General features: G+C 36.6%; 1 protein-coding gene across 3 annotated transcripts in view; it reads left to right on the top strand.

The window, feature by feature from the left end:
* The window catches only part of FBXL4 (F-box and leucine rich repeat protein 4), a 47,081-nt gene extending 36,724 nt beyond the window's left edge, over positions 1-10,357 (top strand). For all 3 annotated transcript variants that reach the window (XM_084889381.1, XM_084889379.1, XM_084889380.1), the window contains 3 exons: positions 3,471-3,542; positions 6,593-6,905; positions 8,558-10,357. In XM_084889381.1, coding sequence (XP_084745507.1) covers positions 3,471-3,542; positions 6,593-6,905; positions 8,558-8,721 — 549 coding nt within the window. In that variant the 3' untranslated portion in view covers positions 8,722-10,357. The remainder of the gene's footprint in view (positions 1-3,470; positions 3,543-6,592; positions 6,906-8,557) is intronic.
* The last annotated feature ends 14,306 nt before the right edge of the window (positions 10,358-24,663 follow it).

Below are 24,663 nucleotides of genomic sequence, written 5' to 3'. Positions count from 1 at the left end.
TTAGATATAATAAATAATTATGTCACAGAAATTGATAAAGTGCCAGTAAATTAAATAATGATCATGGAGAAGAAAGAAAAACGAATCTTTCATATTTTTTAAAAGGTAAACTAAAAACTTTAAGGTGATTCTAAAATATGAAAGAGCAAAAGGCTCTTTAGTGTTTTACAGAATTAAGAAAGGGTATTTTCCTTACTAGATTTATAGACTTATTACAAACTATAATAATTAAGATTGAAGTGTCAGTGTAGGAAAAGACAAGTAGACCAGTGAAAGACAATGACCCAGAAGTAGACTTACACATACAAGGGAACTTGATACATGACAGAAAGCATTACAAATTGGTGGATAAGATAGACTCTTCAGTAAATTGAACTGGGACAAATGGTTATTCCTAAGGAGAAAGCATGAAATTTGGTACCTTACCATGTATAAAAATCAATTTCAGTTGGGTTAAAACCTAAGTGCAAAAAAGAAAAAAATTAAAGTTGTCATTCAAAAAATAATAAAAGAAGAATATCCTTCTGTGAGCAAAGAGGGACTTTTCAAAAAGACAACAGAATAAACATGTAAAGATTGATGTGACTTATTAAAATTTAAAATTTCATGTCTCAGAAGATTCTATAAACAAAGTAAAAAGACAAGTCTTAGATTTAGGGAAGATATTTGTAATTCATGTAACTGGCAAAGATTGGTATCCATCATAAAAAGAGAATTCCTACAAGTCAAGAAGGAAGAAACAACCTAATGGAAACATCAGTAAAGAATATGATTAAGGAATGGCTCTTTAAGGGAGAGGTCAATTGGGAGAAAAGGAGACATACGTAAAACTTTAGACACTAAAAAAAAAAAAGAAAGAAAGAAAAAGAAAAAGAATATGATTAAGCAGTTTACAGAAGAGAAATATGACTGGCCCATAAACATGAAAAAATTTTCAAACTCACTAGAATTATACTAATGCAAATTATACCATTCCATACTCATCAGACAGATAATAAAAAGGATGAGAAGACTATATGTTGGCAGAAATGTGGGAATCCCACACTCTTACACAGCTGGTGGAGTGTCAATTAATACAATCACTCCGAGTGCTATTTTGGAAAACCTAATAACGTCGGTCATACATAAACACCTGGAAATTCTTACTTTAGTATGTGCTCTAGTGAAATACTCTTTTATAAATGCACAGGAAGCACTATAAGAATGCTTATTCTAACATTCTTTGTTATGGTAGAACTTGTAAGCAAGCTAAATGTTCTTTGAGTGAAAGTGTATGCTGTATTATATTTGCATAATGGAATAGTAGACAATTAAGTCAGAAGTAAAGCTGTGAGTATCAACATGGACAAAACCCTCACAAACACTGTTAAGGAGGATGCAGAAGTACATGCATAATAAAATGCCATTATATAAAAACCATGGAGAACAATATTATATGCTACTTATGGACACATACTGTATAATAAAATTATATAATCTTTAGGCATGGTTTTAAACACTGAATCCTGATAAAGGTTACCTCTGAGGAAGTATGTGAATGGATGGAGAGAGACACAAATAGAGAAAGATAAGCAAAGAAGGCAAAATGTATGTTTGTTATATGGACTCTATACTTGTCTGTATATTTGAAATTATTTAAAAAGACATTACCAAACAAGTTCTATGATGAAGTGTGTGTGTGTGTACGTGTGCGCGTTAATTTAAATTTTCTTACAAGAATATGTGGAATCCTCTCTAAAAATTCTCTAATATGTTCTGGATTTGCTCATGGGAAAACCTTACAAAGCATCATTGTTGTAAGGATCTGATACTTTAATAAAAACAAACCATGTCATTCCCCCATTTGTTAATAAGTTAAAATAGCTAAGTATTATGAAGAATCTAAAAAAAAAACTTATCTTCATATATCTCTTCTATTTGCCAGCATTCTGAAAGCTACATGGGATTGCCTTTTATAAGTTGTGTTAAAACTTAAGTATGAAATAAATATAAACTTTTTTCTTAAATTTAAAGAAACACTCAACAGTGAACCAGTCTTAAGTCTAGTATCTCTCTAGGGCCCATTATAACTAGAGTTATTTTATTTTTACCTTACGTTTATTTTATATGAAATATTTCACTACATTATTTTCTTATTCAGAATCTTATCTGGGGTCAAACCGATGTTTTGTATTGTCATTGACATATTTGTCATCCTCTCCCCAATTAATATTTTTCAGATTCTGGACACTTGCAACAGATTAAACATAAGTTTTATAGTATCTTAACTTTCTTAGATATGATTTAGTTCAAATGTATAGAAAGAAATTTTGCCAGAAAGTTGGAGTAGCTTTTTTCTTCATTTAGAACAGTGTTTCCCAAACTTCTCTCATGATGAGAATCACCTGGTGGAGTTGTTAAAATACAGATTCCTGAATCCCAACTAAGAAGTGCTAAACTAGAACTTTTGGGAACATATAGGTAAAATTGCATACTTAACTAGTGCTCTTAGTGCTCATTTTTTGTTTCCTGGTCTGTCTTAGAGCACTAGTTAAGTATACAATTTTACCTATATGTTCCCAAAAACTCAAGTTTAGCACTTCTTAGTTGGGATTCAGGAATCTGTATTTTAACAATTCCACCAGGTGATTCTCATCATGAGAGAAGTTTGGGAAACACTGATTTAGAATATAAAAATTAGAAATTTGAATGTTTTGCATTGTTGTTTTTACAAGTTTTCATGGCAGACGTGTCATCAAATGAAGTTATGGCTTTAGAAATGTTTTGGTTATCAAGATTATGTCACAGTCTAGCGTTTCTTTGGCTTTCTTGAGTGATGAGAGTGTTTCATTGCCTTGCACGGGTAGATGGGCTGAAATGGCAGGAACATAACTAGAAAGTGCACATTATATATGTTTCAGTCAGCATGTTGCTAGTGACAGGTGTTCAATGGTTGTTGGGATCCTTGTCAACGGAGAGAATCCTTTGACATTAAAGTCACCAGCTCAATCCTGATTTCGGGCAACTCTATTGGCAGTTCCATCAGGCTGCCGCTGATCGGTGAATGTCAGAGCTGACACTATTCCTCAGAGTGTCACCAGCCCACTGTGGGTTTTTTTTATTTGTTTGTTTTTGGCGGGGGAGGTTGTTTAGCTTGTCTTGTTGTTCAGCCTTAACCAGACTTTTAAATTGCTTACGTTTGGGAAATGAAATGAGAGGTCATGGGGAATACAGGTATCTTTAGGGCATGCAAAACCACATGCAGAGTGACAACTTACTTGGAGGCTGGTAATGATTACCTTGACTCCCAGCCAATCAATGGTGGGAGCACCTGGGGACTCATTAAATGGCATTTGTGGTGTCTTGTAACCTAGGTTTTGAGCTCTGTTTCAGGAGAAGTAGTGACAGCCTTTAATGTCTAATTGACCTCTTTTCTTTGTTTCACTTTCTTTCACTTTCTGTGTTTGCCTCTGATGTGGTCCCTGGGGCAGCAAACAGCACTGCTCAGCATTTTGAACTTCTGCTCAGAGCTTCAGCACCTCAGTTTGGGTAGTTGTGTAATGGTAAGTATTTGAAAATTCGTTATTCTCAGTTGCTCATTCTCTTTCTCCCCTTGGGTGAATTTTTTCCTGACTCATCCCACCCCATTCCCTACCCACAGCTTTTCTGATTTACAGTTAACTATTGGACCCCACTTTCAAACATTTTTCTTAAAGGGGAGACTATGTCTTTGAAACGTTGGCATTATTTAGCCTCGAGAGCAAGAAGAGAAGTATAGTGTGGCAAAAAGAGTTTGGTTCTGCCTCAGGTCAGATGTTATTTCAGACAAGTCATCTACTTCTCTGGTTTTTTTTTATAAAATAAATGATCAATCATACACAAATGCCAGTAGTTGAGTGAGTTTTTCACAAAGCTTAATTAATTTTTTAAGTTCTGATATTATGATAGTAAATTTATTTTGTGTTTTGTTTGTTTGTGTTACTGGCCTTACTGGGTGAGATGAAAGAGTGGTTATTCTGTGTTGGAACTCAGGTGTTTTTTGTTTGTTTGTTTACTGGTCCATGAAATCCAAAAGCCTAGGGACTGCATGACTAGATAATCTCTACAGTCCTTCCAGATTTAAAATGAGTACTTTAGGGGTCATTGAAAGAGCTCATGGGATAAGTTACATCTTTTTCATCTAAATTACATGACTTATAAATAATATTGACACTAAAGGGATTATAGAATTCTTCGTTGTGTTTGTGTGGCATGCATCTATGCTCACATTTCCAGGAAATGCATCTCCCAGTATAGTTGTGAGCAATCCATTCCTCTTCAAGGCAGATTTAAAGGATCCCCAACCATTTCAGTTTTGCATCCACTTACCAGGAAGATCAGAATAAGCGTTGCAAGATTCCAGAGCGGTTCCTAGATTTGGGATCAATATGGACAGGCACTGACCAAAAAGTAGATCCCATTGAACATCTTTTAGAGCTCAACAGTAGCTTCAGAGATGCCTCAAGGTTTGGCAGTGTAGGTTAGAGAGGCCAATTAAAATGACATATTAGTTTTAAATTCTGTGATTTTAAATTCTGTGATTAAGCCTGATTAAAGCCTAACTATGGGCCCAGGCCCACCCTAGTTTCTGGAAATAGTTTGGTGAGCCCACTAATTCAGCATTATATTTTCCTTCTATTAATATGTTATATACTATGGTAAATGCTTTTTTAGAAAAATAAGCTTCTTTTAAATTAAAGTATGTAATTACTAATAAAATATTGTTACTATTGATATTTGTTGTCAGGAAATTAAATATTAAAGACTTGACATTAAAGTTCAGAAATAAGACTAATATTGCTACTATCATCCTAATCAAAATATTTTATTCCTGCCATAGTTCTTACTTCACAGCAGGTCTAAAGTTTACCAGAACAGCAACAGAGATAGCTCTTGGTTGATACTTTAATGCTATATTTATCTCAGTTTCTTTTCTGTCAATTGACCAAAAGGTCAGTTTGCTATTTTATTTCTGACTATCAAAATAATAGCAATCAGAATCATGGTTTCAGGAAATTTTGAATGTTTCTTTCTAAAGAAGCAAATTGGCTGCACCACAGGTCTGTGTTATTCAGGTACACTCACTGATGTGAATAGTTATATCCTCTCCAATTTGTTTCTCGTGGCTTCTGCAGTTGCTAAAGACCAGACACTATCACCACTATATCTAGTCCATAAGCCTTAGGTTTTGACTCAAAATATATCCCCAAATCTGTCTACTTCTCTAGTTTCTCTGTTACTTCCTTAACCCAAACCTGTCATCTCTCTTCTAAGCTAGTGCAGGCTTTTTCACTGGGCCTCCGCCCCCATTCTTACCCACCATAGACCCTCTTTCAGATAGAATAAAGAGGGATTTTTGTTTGTTTTCATATAAATTATATTTGTTTCTAACTCTCCATTAATTTCCTTAGCACTTAAAATAAAAATCAAATGCTTTCATGGCCTAATGGCCTGGCCCCAGCATAACTCTCTGCCTTCCCAGCCTGTCCTATCTTTCACTACCAGGCCCATGTCTTTCACTACCTATCTCTTTCCTGTTCCTGGAATGCACTGAGCTCACCCTCGGGGTCACAGCAGCCCTCCCTCAGCTAACTCCTAACACTCTGATTGCTCTCACATCACCCTCTTTACTACCTTCACACCACTTACCACTCTCTGAATTTATTTTGCTCATTATTCGAATGTCTTTCCCAAAAACGTGAACAGAGTGTTTGTTGGTTCACTGTTGTTCCTAGCATCTGGAGTGGTGCTGGCGAGTAGTAATGGAGAATATGATTAACAAATAAACAAAAGGAAATTATCTGAGTGTTTGTTTTGTTCCCTTTTGACTTCTGGTGATAATTTTGATACCTGATTATAACAAAATCAAGTGAAACTCTTAAAATGTAAGCACCTACTTAAAGAAACATTATTAAAGCACATAAAGCCCATGAACTTAAATGTTTAATCCTTGGTTAATAAAGGCTTATCCTGTGATATTGAGCTAAATCATTGGATACCTCCTTTAAAATGACAGTGATTAACATACATAATCTAAATTTTGTGTGTGTTGTATATTCAGTCCCCAGATGTCTACTTTCACCCACAACTAATATCCTTATTAGTAGTGTCAGCATATTCACATACTGTTTTAGAGCCTAGTAAAATGTACACCTTTATCAAAGGGATCTTATGTATCACCCAAAGTTGATTAATTATATCTAAAATATAAGAAGCTAGACCTTGTCAGCAAGTATCAGCAGCAAGATCAAACTGGGAGGCATACAGGAACAGCTCAGAATCCTCAAATTCTTCACAAGAGACTGAGGATTTCAATCTGCTTTGGGATTTCATTCATTAACGTCCTCTGTCTGGAGTTCTGTTAAATAGATTTTTAAGTAAGTGATTACTCTTGCTGTCTTATGAAACAGTGGCGGGTCTGTGAGATGAGTGGGCAGATCTATATGAATGAGAATGTGGGTATGTTTACATGGAAGCAAACAATAGGGGATGATTAAGAATGTTTAACTTGCTCTCCAAACTGTTCATATTTCTGAGCATAATATGTGAAAGATGGGAATTGTTTGACTTCCAGATTGAAGACTATGATGTGATCGCCAGCATGATAGGGGCCAAGTGTAAAAAACTGCGCACCCTGGACCTGTGGCGCTGCAAGAACATCACTGAGAGCGGGATAGCGGAGCTGGCGGCGGGCTGTCCGCTCCTGGAGGAACTGGACCTCGGCTGGTGTCCTACTCTGCAGAGCAGCACTGGGTGCTTTGCCAAACTGGCACGACAGCTCCCAAACTTGCAAAAACTCTTTCTTACGGCCAACAGGTCTGTGTGTGACACAGACATTGAGGAACTGGCATGTAATTGTACCAGACTACGGCAACTGGACATACTAGGTAAGGATGCAATATATCAGTTTGTTTTTAAAGCCTTGACATAAGAGCTGACTCAGACTTTTTTGGGGAAAAACAAACAAACAAAACAACAACAACAACAACAAAACACACACACACACACCAAAAAACATAAAATTGGATACACTGAAAATTTTTAATCCTGCTAAGACTGCTTGGTTTGATAGGAAGTGCTCTGGCAGCCTAGGATGGGGACTGTAGCCTAGTTAGTTCTTCACTATCCAACTTCCTTCCCTGGCATTCTCTTAGGAACTTCTAACTTATCAGCAAATTCAGATTGTAATGACCAAGACTGGCAAAGATAAAATAAACATGATCCTAGGTAAAAACAAAACAAAACACCACAAAGCCAAGTGTCTTAGTTGATGTTCTTTGGTCTTACATAACGGAAACCTACTCAAGATAGCTTAAGCATAAGAGAAAAAAAAATATATTATGAAGATACAAGTGTCTCCCTCAGATCCCTTCTCCCTCAGAATCATGCAACGGTAAATCCAGCATCAGTAGGAGCTAGTTATGGTCCAACTTCAGGAGGGAGTGGAAAACAGTCAAAAAGCAGGGAAGCTATTTTCTGTTTTCCCTTCCTTTTTCCCTGCCCCAACCCTGCCTCTGCAGCTGTATGCACACAGTCTTATGTCTGCTTCTCACTTTGGTTTGCCTTTTTCTTTTGTCTTGCGTGTTATCTCTGCTTCTCTAAGTAGACATGGCCAAATATAACAGACCCAACCCAGTTCTCCGTGTCTTTAGTTTTAAGGATCTATGGACACAGAAGGCTTTCCTGAATTCCAGTGTTAAGTTTTCAGGAGAATCTGTATTGGTTTGGTGAGGCGCCAGTCACAGCCTGGGTAGCTGTGTAGTTGCAGTTTCCACAGCTCATGTCAGGGAGAGGAGGAGAAAGAAGTTCTCAGAAAAAAAGGCCTGGGTTAACATTTCAGAAACTGTAATCCCCATCCCAGTAGACATATTATGTAATACAATTGTGATATTTTCCCCCTAGTAAAGCTATAGTTAAAGAACAGCATGTTCCAACAGATGACGTCTTATAGCCTGGTGATAATTTAGCTTCCATCTGAATATCCCATAGTTACTTCAAATATAATGTGGGCTAGCTAGTACTCATTATCTATCATCTGTCTTCCAGTACTGCCATTTTACAGCCATCACTTGCTGTAAAACTTACCAAGTCGTGTTGTAGTTAATAGCTTTCTACCCTGGTCACTGAGTTCCTCGAATCTCCAGTGCTTTAAACAAGTTTCTACAGGGTAGTTGCTCAGTAATTGCATGGTATGGAATTAGAGGTTGAATCTTATTGGAGGTTGTAAGCATAGCTGCCATGGATGAAGAAAAAGAGATTTAAATGGTTTTGAACTGGGGTGACAGAAATAGGAAAGTCTGGAGGAGCAGGAGGTGGGAATGAGGATAGTGGGTGAAGATGCCAAATTGTCTGGGAAAATTCAGTGCGTATTTCTTTACAGACTATTTGTATATGAAGTCTTTTAAGAAATGCTTTTAATTTTTAAAAGGAAATTATTTGAAGTGTATTTTAAACAATCAGTAATAAAGGTACTCTTTATGAGAACATTATATAAATATTCTATTTAAAGTGTTTTTTGTGGTTTTGTTTTTTTGAACAGGAACAAGAATGGTAAGTCCGGTGTCCTTAAGAAAACTCCTGGAATCATGCAAAGATCTTTCCCTACTTGATGTGTCCTTCTGCTCTCAGATTGACAATAGAGCTGTACTCGAGTTCAATGGGAGCTTTCCAAATGTGTTCATAAAAAAGAGCTTTACTCAGTGACATGTATGTTCTGTAATAAAATCAGTGCTTTTGTGGGGTTACATATTAGAATTGATTCTGTTTTGTTGTGTTGTGTGGTTTTTATAATGGTGGAAATGTCTTAACCTATTAAGACATTTGTAGATTTTAAAGAAAAATATGAAGTATTATGAAATACAGATAGGTATTGCCAAATACATATGTTAATTCATGAGAAGAATATGATACTCATTTAGCATATTTATCACTTGGAAGGCATTGATAGAATTCTATTGCATTCTTCTGATAATTTTCTTTTAGCATGTTATTATATTGCAGATTTATCACTGCCAATTGAAGGTTAGGTTGGTGCTCCTTGATTGCACAACTAAATGGTTATTAGGAAATGGAAATTTCCTTTATACTTGCATCAGGGTCCAAAAAATCCACTTGGACTTGTAGTTTGAGCTTAGAAAACCTGATGCAGATTTATGTGAAAACAGAGAGCTCACTTATTGTCTTACGTTTTGATAGCATAGGAAATATATAAAGCAGCTTGATGTTACTTCATAATTCAAACAATGTAGTTGTCATCAGAATTACATTAGTATGTTTCATATATAAACACTGTTTAGCTATACTCCCAGAACTTTCAATTCAGTAGAATTTGTGATTCTAATAAGTACCCAGTCAGGTGCGGTTGCTGGTGGTGGTGGACTGAGGATTCCTTTTGAGAATCACAGCTCTAGATCTTTCCTTGAGTCTGGGGGCTTTCCCTGGATCCCAGTGAATCCACATACAGAGGGGATGACTGTTCTCATTATGCCAAACTGGTTAAATTTTGAGTTGAATTAATAAAAAAGCATTGTCAAGTCTGCAACAAAAGCTAAATTCCGAAGCCCTTTAGTGTTTCAGATAGTGGTTGAGGGTATTTCTTTTCCTTCAGAAAAATTTCAATATCAGCCCTGAGCTCAAAAACAATAAAACTACCACTGCTAAGCCAGCAAATTGCTGGGTGACGGTACTAGTTCAATAACACAAGATTGAGTTAAATATATTCCACAAAGTACCTGCTGATGAATAATACATAAATAGCCATGGGTTTTAACACTTTATATTTTTATAAGCTTTGTAAATTTGACCAACTAAGTCTTCTTTTTGCTCCACACATATTTTTACCATCACCAGTTCTAACACATCTTAGCAAATTCTACTTCAGATTGTCCTGAAACCATGCTTTCTTAACTTCTTAGAAAATATTCTTGCCTTTAATTGTTCCATACATAGTACTCATGGACACTAACTCTTCAGACACTTCAACCTTGGCATTGACTTATCAAATAAACAACAATCACTAGGTAGTATCAGTAACATCTTTGATTCACCAAGAACCATGGGAAACCACTCAGAATCATTTGACTTGCCTTGTTTGTTTTTATTGACTACATTGATGTTCCCAGTATTCTCAATTCTTTTAAGCAACTGTTCTTGACAAAACAGCTAATAGTCTTAAGCAAGTTTATTTTGGATACATCTCTTCAACTTATGAGCCAAAAATAATGTAATGAACTTACCGTTGGTGAAAAGGCTTTCTTTGCTTGGCTAACAGATGAGCCACTCCGAAACTTACTTTACAGCTTTATTTTCATTTTTGTAAATAAATTTTGCTGTGATGAGATACTTTGTTTTAATTTTCTAATTTCTCTGATCACTGCATTTTGTAAATTGAGAATACCTAGTTTGGTAATTCCAGAGTGTGTGTGTGTGTGTGTGTGTGTGTGTGTGTGTGTGTGAACAGCTACAGTGTCACTGCATGTTAATGCTTTGCCACGTAATGCAATAACAAAATAACCCATCGTTCACTGTGCCTTAAATTTAACATGACACCTGAAGTTCTCTCTCATATTGACATTATTGGTATGAACTGAAAACTTTAAAATGTTGTAGTATGACAATCTATGTGCCATTCAAAATGCTAGTAGTTATAAACTGCATCACTATAATTTGTAACATGCTAGGCAGCAATGCAAAGCAATGAGAGCACCATGTAGGTCTGTCTCTGTTGCAGTTACTCAGCTCTGCCATTATAGTGTGGAAGCAACCATAGACAATACATACATGAATGCGTGTGGCCAGGGACCAATAAAAGTCTATATTCTTATGGACATGAAAAGTTGAATTTCATATAATTTTCATGTATCACAAAATAATCTTTTATTTTTTTATTTTTGCCATTAGAAAATGTAAAAAAAAAAAAACATATTTAAGGGGCAGACTAGGTTTGGGTTGTGGAGTGAATTTGAACTCCTAAGGTATTTTCAAATCAATTAGTAAACCCATGTATGTCCATTTCTAATTTTATAAACCATGTTCAAACCTGTTCTTAGCCTTTATCTTTCTCATTTTTACCATTCAGATTTTAAAATGAAGTACTGTATTTTATTGATTTAGAGAAAACCAAATTTGTTACCATATAAGTTTTGACATTTTTATGAGATATATTTGATAATTGTATATATTATATACATTTTGTTTATATTAAGGTATACAAATTGATGATTTAATATACATTTACATTGTGAAATAATATTAAACCAACATTGTACCAGGATTTCCTTAACAAGAGAGAACATACAGACTACCATTAAAATTTGAAGCCAGATGACCCATTGTTACTAGCATTGTCAACTGACTTCGTTTTTTATAATTCTTTTATCTTAGCATTTTGGTAAGATAAATGATCTTCCCAGTGGCTAGTAATAGATAAAGACATGCCCCTGACTCTGTGAGCATAATTACAGGAACCTCTCAATTTAAATTGCTTGAAATAAGACCCTAAAAATACACATTTAGTCAGTTAATATTCTTCCTTTCCTTTGGAGTGATTAGCTTTGGGCCAATAGATAACAAAGAATTTGCAGAGTATTGTTATTTTTTTGGTGCTTTCCAGGAATTCACTAAATACCAAAAAACTTATACTTGCAAGTATAATAATACTAACCAGGGAGTCAATAAAAATTACACTTGATTACCATATGCTGTATATTAATAATGAATGTTTGGCTTTTGCTTTTCTACTTGGAGGTATTAAAAGGATACTATTAATGAAGTCATTTTCATTTTCACAGCCATTTGCACACATTTATCTGTGCTTCATCCACTCCCCCAATCCCCTTTAGCACGTTTAATATTGGTACTTCAGAAGGGTGTTGGGTTATTTTTAGCCACTATGAAAATCTTGTCAGTGACCCTTAACAGAATATTGGCTATTGCCAAAACACTATTTTAGCATCTATCATTTTATACTTGTAGTCTAGTTCTCTAGCAGTACATTAATGTTAATAAACAAATAAGGTGATGTTTGGTAGCAATAGAAGTCAGAAGGTAAAAGATAAATTACTTTAATCAGAGATAATGATATATATTTTTTGTAAATATGAAAAGAGACCAAAATATTTCTTTGGTCACAGCAGAAATAATGCCTAAATTGTTTGCCTATAAATTAATTTCTGGCTTAAATTTTGGTATATTTGAATACTATTAATGGTTTGAAAAAAAAAAAAAAAGTGCCATGGCCAGTGTGACTCAGTTAAGCGTCATTCTGGGCACTGAAGGGTTGCCAGATCAATTCCCAGTCTGAGCACATGTCCAGGCTGCAGATTTGGTCCTGGTGGAGAGGCAAGCAATTGATGTTTCTCTCTCACATCATTCCCTCTCCCTCACTCCTATCCCTTAAACTCCTCTCCCTCCTTCTCTAAAATTAAGTTTTTTAAAAAATTTTTAAAGAAAGGAAAAAATAATTGTGACATTTTAAGAGGAAGGAAGATTATTATCAACTAGTTGCCCTTCACACAAATCCCTATGCCAGTAGCTCCTTGCTCCCTCCTGTAGCTCTCCCCACCCCCCACTCTATCCTCCATTATAGCTTGCTGCCCTGCCCCCTCCTGTAGCTCTCCCCACCCCCCACTCTATCCTCCATTATAGCTTGCTGCCCTGCCCCCTCCTGTAGCTCTCCGCTGCCTGCTTGTAGCTCGCTGCCCCACCCTCCTGCTTCACGCAGTCGGTTGTTAATGCTTCATGGGCATAAGGGCCATTTGCATATTACATCTTTATTATATTCGGTAAATAAATTAGTGCAGTCTTGGCTATAAAATTTTTAAGGAAAAATGTAAAAGCAAAGCAGTCATATGATCAGATAAATTGAGTAAGTAGTCTTTGTTACAAGTGAGAATCTACAGTGTTTTAAATTTTATTTGTATAGAAATGCTATTCCATATCTAATGGTTTTCATTGTTTATATTCTTTTGTACTTTAGAATAATAAGATAAGCTTGAGTATCTCATTAGCTCACTTTCAAAATGGATCATGTCAGGACACTGCTGTATGTAATGGAAGGTTTGAGTAAATAGGTTTGTGTCACAGCCTCTATGAAATGAGACGAGGATAAGCCTGGAAGATGAGCCATCATCTGTGCTCTGAACACTAACAATTCATCCTCGTGTTATGAAATGACATCAGCTGAGGTGCATTTTAAACTCTAAAATTACACAAATCTGCAATTAAAGTACTAGTAAACTGAGTTCACACTATTATTCTTTCTCCTCTCTCTAATTCCACCAAATGGGATTTATTGACTTAAAGTTTGGTCTGTCACATAAAGCAAACCAAAGTTTGATATAGTGTTTTCCTGCGTTTACTTGTAAGGTATCATGTACTGTGGTGTTTATTTGCTTTTTGTAGAAGCCGATTCTTTCATTACTAATTAGTTCCTAAGTTGTCTCACAGTTCTTAGTCATGCCAACTTTGCTTTTGGTGAGTTAGAGTGGCATAAATGGCAACAGATAAGATATATTGATCTATCCATTTAGTTCACAATAATATAAACAACAAATAAGTATTGACATCTGTGTCTAGGCACAGATTGGGATGGGGGATGGGTTTACAGAATGCATGTCTAGTAACAGCAATTTTCAAAAATGGTTATCGCCAAGAAAAAATTCTGTTATGGTGAAATAAGCATGGGATACAATGGACTCAGCAATGTTAGGCATATTTCTTTACTGCTGAACTTCAAAACCAGTAATATGTAATGGACATTGAAGGTGAGGCAGGGGTCTTCAAACTACGGCCCGTGGGCCACATGTGGCCCGCAGAGGAGTCTGATCCTGCCCGCCAGGTTTTTTGGGCAGTGAGCGCAGCCGAGGTGTTACAGTAGGAATTAGTAGTTCATATAGTCCGGCCCTCCAGCTCTCTGAGGGACCGTAATCTGGCCCCCACTTTAAAAAGTTTGAGGACCCCTGAATTAAGGTCTGTAGTGTTTCCTAATTTTTGGTGGAATGCTGGCAATGTGCTTTTGAAAACTTCAGTTTCTCAGAACACAGTTTGGAAGATGCAGCTAAGAAGCACTAAGTGGTATATTTTGGAAGGTATTCACTACAGTGACTTTTAATATACTTGCTAAAGATTATGCACTGGAATTTGTTTCTAATAGATATTTTTAATTTATTTAAGAAGATGAGGAAGTTAAATGATACTTTGGTGATGTGACTTAAAAAAAAAAATGTTTCTGAGCATGATTCCTCTTTCTGGCCCATAATTTCTAATTCAACTTTTATTCTTATACTAGAGGCCCAATGCACAAAATTCGTGCAAGAGTAGGCCTTCCTTCCCCAGCTGCCAGCACCAGCTTCCTTGCAGCTCAGCTTCGTCCAAAGGTCGTCCAGAAGGCTGTCTGGTCTAATTAACATATTATGCTTTTATTATTATAGACTAGACTTTTAGAATTTTTGCTTACTTTCTCTGAAATGTAAACCATGTCTAGTCACTGGGAATGACTAAAGGAACTTCTATATCATCTGGTGTTTTTAAATATTTGTTTGTAGGATTCCATTCTCACATTGCTTTATTTATTACTAGGGGTCTGGTGTATAAAAATACATGCACTGGAAGGGGTGGGTCCCTCAGCCCTACCTACCCCCTCTCACAGTTTGGGAGCCCTCAGGGGCTAGAGGCAACTGGCTATCAGGGGAAGGCCAGTGATGTGCAATGCCCCATCACACTTCTGCTGCTACCACTGCTGGCAGCACAAGCCTCAGCTAGCCCTGAGCGGCTGAGCAGCCACCATCCGAGGCTTGCCTGCGCCTCAGGCAGGCCCTGGGCGGCTGGGGGGCTGAGGGGACTGGGCACCACCATCTTGTGGCTGTGAGCACTGCCATCTTTGAGGGCATGGCAGTCAATTAGCATATCCCCTCCTTATTGGCTCTGGGTGTTGCAATGTTTGTGGTGGCATGAGGGTCAATTAGCATATTCCTTCTTTATTAGGATTTATATGTTGTGCTAGTCTGCCAACTATTCTAAAAAATAAATTGTGCATTAGTTTTTAAAAGTAAAAATTTTAAATTAACTTCTGATCAGTGAATATTTTAAATTTGATATGTAATTTTTAAAAAATGGGTATAGTAATGACAATATATTACTATCATTTGTTTTCTGAAGTCTTTGAATGAAGGAAGGTTCTAGTTTATTACAAGAATCACACTTTTGTGTGAACCCTGTATATGTGCAGTCACATATAGACATATACATAAGTATATTTATTTCAGTCTCTCAAGTTCATGTGTTTCATTTATTTTGTTAAACATTTTTAGGTGCAAATTTTATTGCACACATTTCTGCAATATGTGCTATAGAATATTTATAAATTACTCCTAAGATTACAGCAAAAGCTAGAGAATTGTTTATATGAACAAATATTGGCACACCATTTTTCACACTTGAGATGTTTTTGTGGATAGATACTTCAAATAAAGGATTGAGAGTATTGACGCCCTGTTTTCTTTGTCTTAAAGTCTTGAAATAAATCTATATAGTAAAACCTAAACTATTTCTTTATAAAGAGAAAAACTGAAAGACCTTAAGAAGTGTGTTCCTCGCATGTTATCCTTACAGTTTGTCAGCCTTGTGTCTGACCACATGTAACTCACCCAGAGAACAGAAACACTATTCAACTCTGACTGCTGTTCTGCTTCTGCCTTTCAAAAGTCTTCTGAGTTCCTGTCTATATCACTTGTGCCAAAGCCACGTGTCTCAGTTCCTTCTGTAGGTGCACCTGTTTTACCTGGGCCTGGAGTCTGAGCAGAGCAGTGTTCCTGCACCAGCACCAGGCCTCATTCCTCCGCGCTTTCAGTCCTTCCCAGCTTCTAAGAAGCCACTAGCCTCAGTTTTACGTATGCAGCCTTAAATCCTCCCTCATAAATCAAATTGGGCCATCTATTTTTTATGCTTTGATATTCAACTATCAAATGTTAAAGGAGGTGAATGTTTAAGGTACATGGAAAAACATTTAACCACCAACTCTGGTGGAGGAAAAAGCCCTAATTTGTAGTGCCTTCCAATTATTGTCTAAAGTCTCCCACCATGACCAGTTTCAAGCTACCAATGTGAAGTCTGTCTGAGTTGGGATGAGATGCATACACTTTGCTCTTTCAAGTTGATAGGAACTGGCTCTGTCTCACCACTGCCAGGTGAAATTATTAAACATTGATTGCATAATTTCTGAAAAAATTAGGCATAATAATCTATGGCTAGATTTCCCCAAGTTTGTGTTATCTGTAGTCAACTCCTTTAGCATCGTATAAAATTCTTCCTTGCCACTGAATATATTAACAGAATAAAATAAAATTTCCTAAACATTCAATAATCATTAGTAGGAAGTTTAAGAATAATAAGGAGGAAAACTTTTTAAAAATTAAGGGGAAGTAAATTATATTTGCTGATGTAAATCTGACATTGCTCATACAAATTGATAGATATCCCAAATATATGTTTGTGGGATTATAATTTTCCCATATATAAACACATTCCCATATATTTCCATGGACTTTGAAATTATATCCCTAGATAAATTGTGACATTTTCTTTCTGCACATTGGTGCAATTTTACATTACAAAATTGTCATGTAGATTCATTACTCCTATTTTCCAAACACAAATGACCATAACTCACATCCATACCTGTCATATACTGAAGTCTAAAACACACAGAAACATTCTATCACTAATGTTTATACAGGCACATTGATAAGATACTTACATGTCTTTATAACAAAAATTCTTGACCTAGGGACTTCAGAATTTTTACTTTTGATATCTTTCTGGCTCAGGTACCAGATTTTTGGTCCAGATTTGAGAGCAGAATAACAACCTCCAAAATTTCAATGGTTTTCAATAACACGTATTTCTCACCCATGTGGCCTGTTGGCTGCTGGAGGCTGGTTGCTGGATTCCAGGTCAGGTCTGCTCCATCCAGGACCCAGGCTGAAAGAGAAGGTCTGACCCAGGCTGTGCCTTCCAGTGGCAGGGGCAGATGCGAGAGAATTGGCAGCAATGTGAAATGGATCTAAAAATGTTTAAGTGGATATACTAATCACTAATCTGTTCACACCTGATAGCCAAGACAAGGCATGTGGCCAAGCCCATTCACGGAGCAACAAGACTACTCTTCATACAGGGACCATTATAAGTTACAGCCAAAGGTACTGGGAAAAAATATTTGAGCTTACTCTAAGTAGCTGTAGTGTACCAAAATAATGAAAGGAAATCTGTTAATTTTTTTAAAAGAAAAATATAAACCTAGTTTAATAATGTAATAATGGGTTTTAGAATATAAACCTACTTAATAGGTTAGTTCAGATTTTTTAGGAGGTTCTTCACTCTTTGTATTTTACTTTTTGGAAAACGAAGAGATTTTCCCAAATATCACTGTTATCTGAATCTGTGGTTAATAAAAAATATGATAAACTAATAGAAATGTTCCTAGATAATGGATGGTGTAGTCATGGTGTTAATAGAGGGGAGAAGGATCATGAGTCTATAAGCAGGACTGTGCTACCTTTTGACTGTTATTTAACTTTTCTGAGTCTCAATTTACTTATTTGTCAAATAAGAAAGTTGTTCTATCCACTTCCTAAGGTCAGTCTTACTGTAAATCTTTTATTCTAGTGCTTTTTATATTGCCATCTAAGCATATTCTTATGCAATTTTTGTTATAGTTTAACTCATTGTTTTTCTTAGAATTATCACAGAGCAATGGAATTTTAATTTTCCTATATCCATATCCCATCCTATTCAAAAATGGATTTGAGATAAATAGACTATAATCCTCCCTGTTTTTAATCTTACTATCAAACTAATACTCTTCAATTACTCTGAGATTTGCTGGTTTAAACATCATTATATGTTAGAATCATCTGGGAGTTTGTTTAAAATGTAAATTTCCAGTCCCCAAACCCTTAGAGATTTTTAAGACTAGATAGAATCCAGAATACTACATTTTAACAAGCACCCCAAGGTATCTAAATCAATCTAAACTACAAGCCCTATAAATTATTTTGGTAATAATAATAAAAAAGCACCACATACTGGGATACTCTGTACTAAGTATGATAGTTTAAAATTAGTTGTTAATATCATGTTCCTCAATTATACAATACATTGTTTATTTGGAGTATGCCTTTTGTATTCAGGAACTTTATTTTTTGTTTGTTGCCACATTTATGTATTGGACCTCTCTGTAAGTGATGGATTTAGGTTCATGTATAAACTTTAGAAATGTGCAAACCAAAATATCTCAGTATTCCTTTGAAGTGAAAGTGCTTTGATTACTATTAGCATTCTCCAAATGCGTACAGGGTGGATTTATCTCAGAATGAAATATTACAAAAGTAGAACTACTGTTGGACTATTGCATCTAGTCTCCCTGCTTCTAGGGAAAGATGATTTCCTTACCATCTAAGCTCTATAGCCTTCGGATGCCTTTTAAAGCACACTCATGTCATTTCTCTGCTTGAAAATCTCCAAAGCCCTGTAGGATTCTGCTCCTTCTTGCTGCTTGCCCTCTACACTTTGCTCCTTGCTGCAATGTTCTCCTTATGTCGTCGCTATGCTAGCTTTTACTTTCTTCAGGTCTCTACTTCAATATTGCCTTCCCAGAGAGTCCCTTATTGACCACCCAAAATAAAATAGGATATTCCCTTCCACCCATCAACCATTAGCCTTTGTACACTGCTATATTTTTATTGATAGCACTTGTGACTGGTTGACATATTGTGTATTGATTTATGTTTACGCCTTTATAATTTTAAGTTCTGTAAGGACTTTGTTTTGTTCACGGCTATGTCCCCAGGACTTAAAATGATACCTGGCACATAGTAGGTACTCAGTTAACTTGTTTTTTTTTTTATGGAAAGTAACCACAGCTTGGTTTGTCTTTAGTATACAAAATAAGTAATATTTTTAAAGGCAGTTTTATTTTCTTTTAATTTCTCATCTATTTTGAAAGTCATTTTAATGTATTACTTTCAGATTTATCATCCCTTTTGCAAACTCTTTTCTTTCCGTGTTTTACTAGCCTACTTTAAAATTATGTGTGATACTATGTTTTGAATTATGGCTATTTAAAGTTGATATTTTATTTCAACAAGCTTTAATTACCTAATTGAGATATGAAACTCCAACTAAGAATTCAGTTTTGGTGGAAGGAACCAGATTTACATCCCCATAAAACGGAGCACTTACCTTCATGTGATACATGTATGGGGTAGGTGAATGAATAAGCAATAGCATTCGGGATTTCTTCTGCAAACTAGAAATCCTCTTGATTAAAAAACAAAGCTAAAGGATAATATATTCCTCAGAATCCTCTGATACATGCCCTCTAACACCAACTTATGTACAGGTAGAGGCTTTTATGCCATAAAGTATGCTTGATTGGAGCAGAACTGAGGCAATGTAGACAGTAGGTTCAAAACACTTTGAAAACTAAAAAAAAAGGGGAAGGGGGTTGGCTGTTGCAATGCAATGGTTACAACATTTTTAGTAAAGTAAGATTAAACCACATTCAAACTGTGTACTTATTTGGACATTCTCTCCTCCTGGCCTAAACTTGCCTACTTTGTTACTTACTCCCTGGTCTGGTGCCTAGAAATGCCCTTTGTGCCAGTAGCTGACAGGAATGAAGATTTGGGTCACCTCACCAGGTAACAAACAGGGACCAGCACTGAGTAGTGGAAGGAGGTAGTCATGAATACCAGCTATAGTCATGTGACCAGTTTCAAAAACAAGGACTGATTCTCATGAATATTTACTCCTTATCTTTTTATGAATGTGTGTTTGTTAGGCAAATATCCTTATCTTTCCTTTTTTATCCCCTTTTCATGTAAATCAAGTGCATTGACCTACCATAGTGTTTATATATTGTTAAGTTCCCATCACAGTATTTAAAGCATGGTCATCAAGAAGAGTAAACATCATCAAAGAACGTTCGGCATCCTCTTCTGGGGAAAGGGTTAGGGCATTTTTGTCTTCATATGCAGAATAGTTGTATCTTAGGTGGAATTATGACCCTCTTATTCTCTTTATTTGAAGACTAATAATGGAGATTATGTGGGGGTTAATAATATATGGGATTCAGGAGATGTGTATGACTGCCAGGTTGACAAGGAGTGTACTTGAGATGGTCAACTTTATGTATCAATTTGGCACCACGGAGTGCCCAGATACTTGGTCAAACATTATTCTGGGTGTGTTCTAACATTTAAATAGGTGGACTTCAATGAAAGATAATGCCCTCCCTCACGTAGGTGGGCCTTATCCAATCAGTTGAAGGCCTGAATAGAACAAAATGCTTGGCCTCTCTCCAGCAAGAGAGAATTTTCCAGCAGGCTATGTTTGGGCTTCATTTACAACACTAGCTCTTCCTGCTCCTATCGCAGCCTGCTTATGGATTCCAAGGAATGTTGAGTTCTGCTGAGTCTTCAGCCTGCCGGTCTACCTTGGAGATTTTGGATTTACCAACCTCCATAATCCCAGGCGCCAATTCCTTATAATTTACATACATGCATATGTATACATCCTATTGGTTCTGTTTCTCTGGAGAACCCTAATACACTTCTCAACAAGGCCCAAAAACCTTGTGATCTACAAATTATAAAGGAAATAAAGAGATTTTACTAACTGGATTGAAAACATTTTATCAAAGCCAGTAGAAGTTTGTATTACATACACTTTATTGAAGAGATCTAGTTATTCATTGATCTTCAAGTGTAGATTTCAATATCTTGTTATCTGCTTTGTTTTTTTTAAAATATAGTTTATTGATTTTCTACAGAGAGAAAGGGAGAAGGATAGAGAGTTAGAAACATCAATGAGAGAGAAACATCGATCAGCTGCCTCCTGCACACTTCTCACTGGATATGTGCCTGCAACCAAGGTACATGCCCTTGACTGGAATTGAACCTGAGACCCTTGAGTCTGCAGGCCGATGCTCTATCCACTGAGCTAAATCGGTCAGGGCACCTGCTTTGTTTTTTAATTAACATAACTTTTATAGGATTTTTGCTTTTTTATGAACTTGAGGCCCAGAATATTTCAATTAAATTCTGTATCACTGCCAAAAATTTTTGTAAATTCTGTAAGCTAACACAATACTGATGCACAATAAAATCTATTTTCAGTTGTATTACTGAAAGTTATTTAATGATAAGTTATTTCTTATCAAATAGTACAAAATATTTTTGTTGTTTATGGTGCTACCTAGTATCTGTAGGCTGACTACAAGTCAGGAAGAAAAAAAAATCATTTAAATATGTTGGCTACTATATTAAATTAATTACATATGGAATTGGGCCACAGAAGAAAGTGCAAAATGATGAGATATACTTTCAGGATCATTTCAGAAACTTCTGTGGGATATTGAAGCTCTGTAGAACAGGTTTACAACACAACATACAAGAAATTAGAGTATAGTATTAATATTAGAGTATAGCTTCCTACAAAAAAAAAATTTTTTTTTGAAGTTCCTTCAAGGACAAAAGATAATGGATGTTTTTATAGTTTGCATCTGGACTAACTCTATTAGCATCATTAGTGGTAATGTATTCCAGAAGCCATTTAATGTAATTATGCAGATAATATTTTTTTCATTAAGAATGTTGTGGAATTTCAAATAAGTACATTTTTAGATGAAATCTTTAATCTTCTAAAAGTAGTTTCCTATAAAGATCTATTACAGTAAAATATAAAGGACCTATAGGTTGAGACCAACAATCTTCACTTTTATAACTCACTTAAATATTGATATAACCTATTTAAGTTGCTAAGTCAAGATAGAAAAGAAAAAGAGCTCCTCAAGTACCCTCACTTTCAGTTATTAGACTAGAGGTGTGTAAAATATAAGCATTACTGTATTACAAGTATACTAATTATAGTGGACACATTTTTCTATTTAAAAATATAAATTTTTGCCTATCCAGCAACTTTTTTTTTGTATCTGAATTTTTTTAAAAAATAAATCTTTGTTATTCAGGTTATTATAACTGTTTCTCTTTTTCCCCCCATAGCTCCCCTCCACCCGGTTCCCACCCCACCCTCTGCCCTTACCCACCACCATCCATATGTGTATGGTTTTTGTCCAGTCTCTTCCCGCACCCCCCACACCACTTTCCCCCTGAGAATTGTCAGTCCAATCCCTTTCTATGTCCCTGGTTCTATTATATTCACCAATTTATTCTGTTCATCAAATTTTTTATTCACTTGATTTTTAGATTCACTTGCTGATAGATATGTATTTGTTGTTCATAATTTTTATCTTTACCCTTTTCTTCTTCTTCCTTTTCTTAAAAAATACCTTTCAACATTTCATATAATACTAGTTTTTCAGTGATGAACTCCTTTAGCTTTTTATTATCTGTGAAGCTATTTATCTGACCTTCAATTCTGAATGATAGCTTTGCTGGGTAGAGTAATCTTGGTTGTAGGTTATTGCTAGTCATCACTTTGAATATTTCTTGCTACTCCATCTGGCCTGCATAGTTTCTTTTTTTTCTTTTTTTTTTTTTTTATTAAATATATTTTATTGATTTTTTACAGAGAGGAGGAGAGAGGGATAGAGAGCTAGAAACGTCGATGAGAGAGAAACATCGACCAGCTGCCTCTTGCACACCCCCTACCAGGGATGTGCCCGCAACCAATGTACATGCCCTTGATCGGAATCGAACCTGGGACCCCTCAGTCTGCAGACCGATGCTCTACCACTGAGCCAAACCGGTTTTGGCTGGCCTGCATAGTTTCTGTTGAGAAATCAGCTGACAGTTATATGGGTACTCCTTTGTAGGTAACTAATTGTTTTTCTCTTGTTGCTTTCAAGGTTCTCTTTTTCTCTTTTGCCCTTGGCATTTTAATTATGATGTGCCTTGGTGTGGTCCTCTTTGGATTCCTTTTGTTTGGGGTTCTGTGCGCTCCCTGGACTTATAAGTCTATTTCGTTCACCAGATGGGGGAAGTTTTCTGTTATTATTTCTTCAAATATTTTGCTCTCTCTCTTTTTGGACCCCCATAATTCGAATGTTGGTACACTTGAAGTTGTCCCAGAAGCTCCTTACACTATCTTCATATTTTTGGATTCTTTTTTCTTTTTCCAGTTGAGTTTTTTGTTTGTTTGTTTGTTTTTGTTTTTGCTTCTTTGTATTTCAAATCTTTGACTTGATTCTTGTGATCCTCTAGTCTGCTGTTGGATCTCGGTATATTATTTTTAATTTCAGTCAGTGTATGCTTAATTTCTAGTTGGTCCTTTTTCATATCCTAGAGGGTCTCACTAAATTTATCGGCCTTTTCTAGAAAATTCTTGAAAAACCTTATAACGGTGGTTTTGAATTCTATATCCAGTCATTTGCTTTCCTCCATTTCTTTCATTTGTGACCTGTTTCTTTGTCTCCACATTTTGTCTGCTTCCCCATGTTGACAGAGTGGCTTTGTGTGCCAGGTGTCCTATAGGGCCCAGTGGCTCAGCCTCCCCAGTTACCTGAGGTGGACACTCTTGGTGCACCGCTTTGTGGGCTTGTGGGATCCCTTAACACGACCCGCATAGCTCAGGGCCCACTCAGGGTCCGGTTTCTGGAGAAGGCCGCACACTAAATGAAGAGAGAGACTGGAAAAGAGTTAATTTGGGAAAATGGGGGCCAGGCAGGAAGTCCACCTCTAGTGGGAAGACTAACCCCTGCTCTGGCCTTTTACCATTCCTTTTATTGAGATTCAGAAACAAAGACATCTCTTAGGCGGGAAGTTCCAACAACAGAAAATCAACAAGAATTTACATATGATTAACAAATTAAAAGTTGCCTCAACCACCACTATCGATGCTCTGACCATTCAGAGCCATCAAGGTTGGCCAGCTCTTTTTACATTTTATTACCAGTGACAATGTTAGGTTTCGGTTCCTGGCATGGGCTGTGTGCACAGTCTTGTAGTTAAGCCTTGATTGTTGTTGCTATCACTGGGAGGAATTGACCTCCAGGCCAATTGGCTCTGAGAATCAGCTGTGTCTATACTGGGAGAACTTCTGTGTCTTATGAGACAAGACTTGCTTCAGTGGGGCTTTGGTGCTCACTGAGTCTGCCCCCTGAGTGTGTCCCTTATGGATCTGAGGAGTTGTAATCTGGATGGTCCCATTCTGACCTCTGGGTACACTGGCTCTTGGATCCCCAAGGAGGTGCTAATTTAGCCTCTGCCTGAGGCCACCCAGCAGGAGCTACAGAGAGATCTGCAGATTCATCTTCTTTGTTTGGGTTTTGGAGGTGCCCAGATGAGGCCCAGTTGTGAATTAATGGAATCTGCTGTGGGCCTTGGGCCTTCTTTTGGATGTTCTGGGTCTCACTGACTCAGCTGCAGTTTGTTAGGTAAGTTTAGAATTCAAAGGACTAGGCCATTCATATGTAAAGCCTATGCACTCAGCTTGGATGGGGCTGTGTCTCAGGGTGGAGCAAGCAGCAATTGCTTCATTGGGCAGGATCTCAGAGCAGAGTAAACTGCAATGGCTTCCCATCAGCCCTGCCCTAAGAGGCCCCTGGGTCTCAGTGTCCTGCAATAATCGCTGCAAGCACCTCTGAGGGAAAGCCGCCCTCGAGTTCTGCCCACTGCCAGACAGTCCGGT

Source organism: Pipistrellus hanaki (genome assembly GCF_964339955.1).
Source record: "Pipistrellus hanaki genome assembly, chromosome: 7".
In the NCBI taxonomy this organism is placed as follows: domain Eukaryota; kingdom Metazoa; phylum Chordata; class Mammalia; order Chiroptera; family Vespertilionidae; genus Pipistrellus; species Pipistrellus hanaki.
This window is presented reverse-complemented; position numbering and strand designations above follow the sequence as displayed.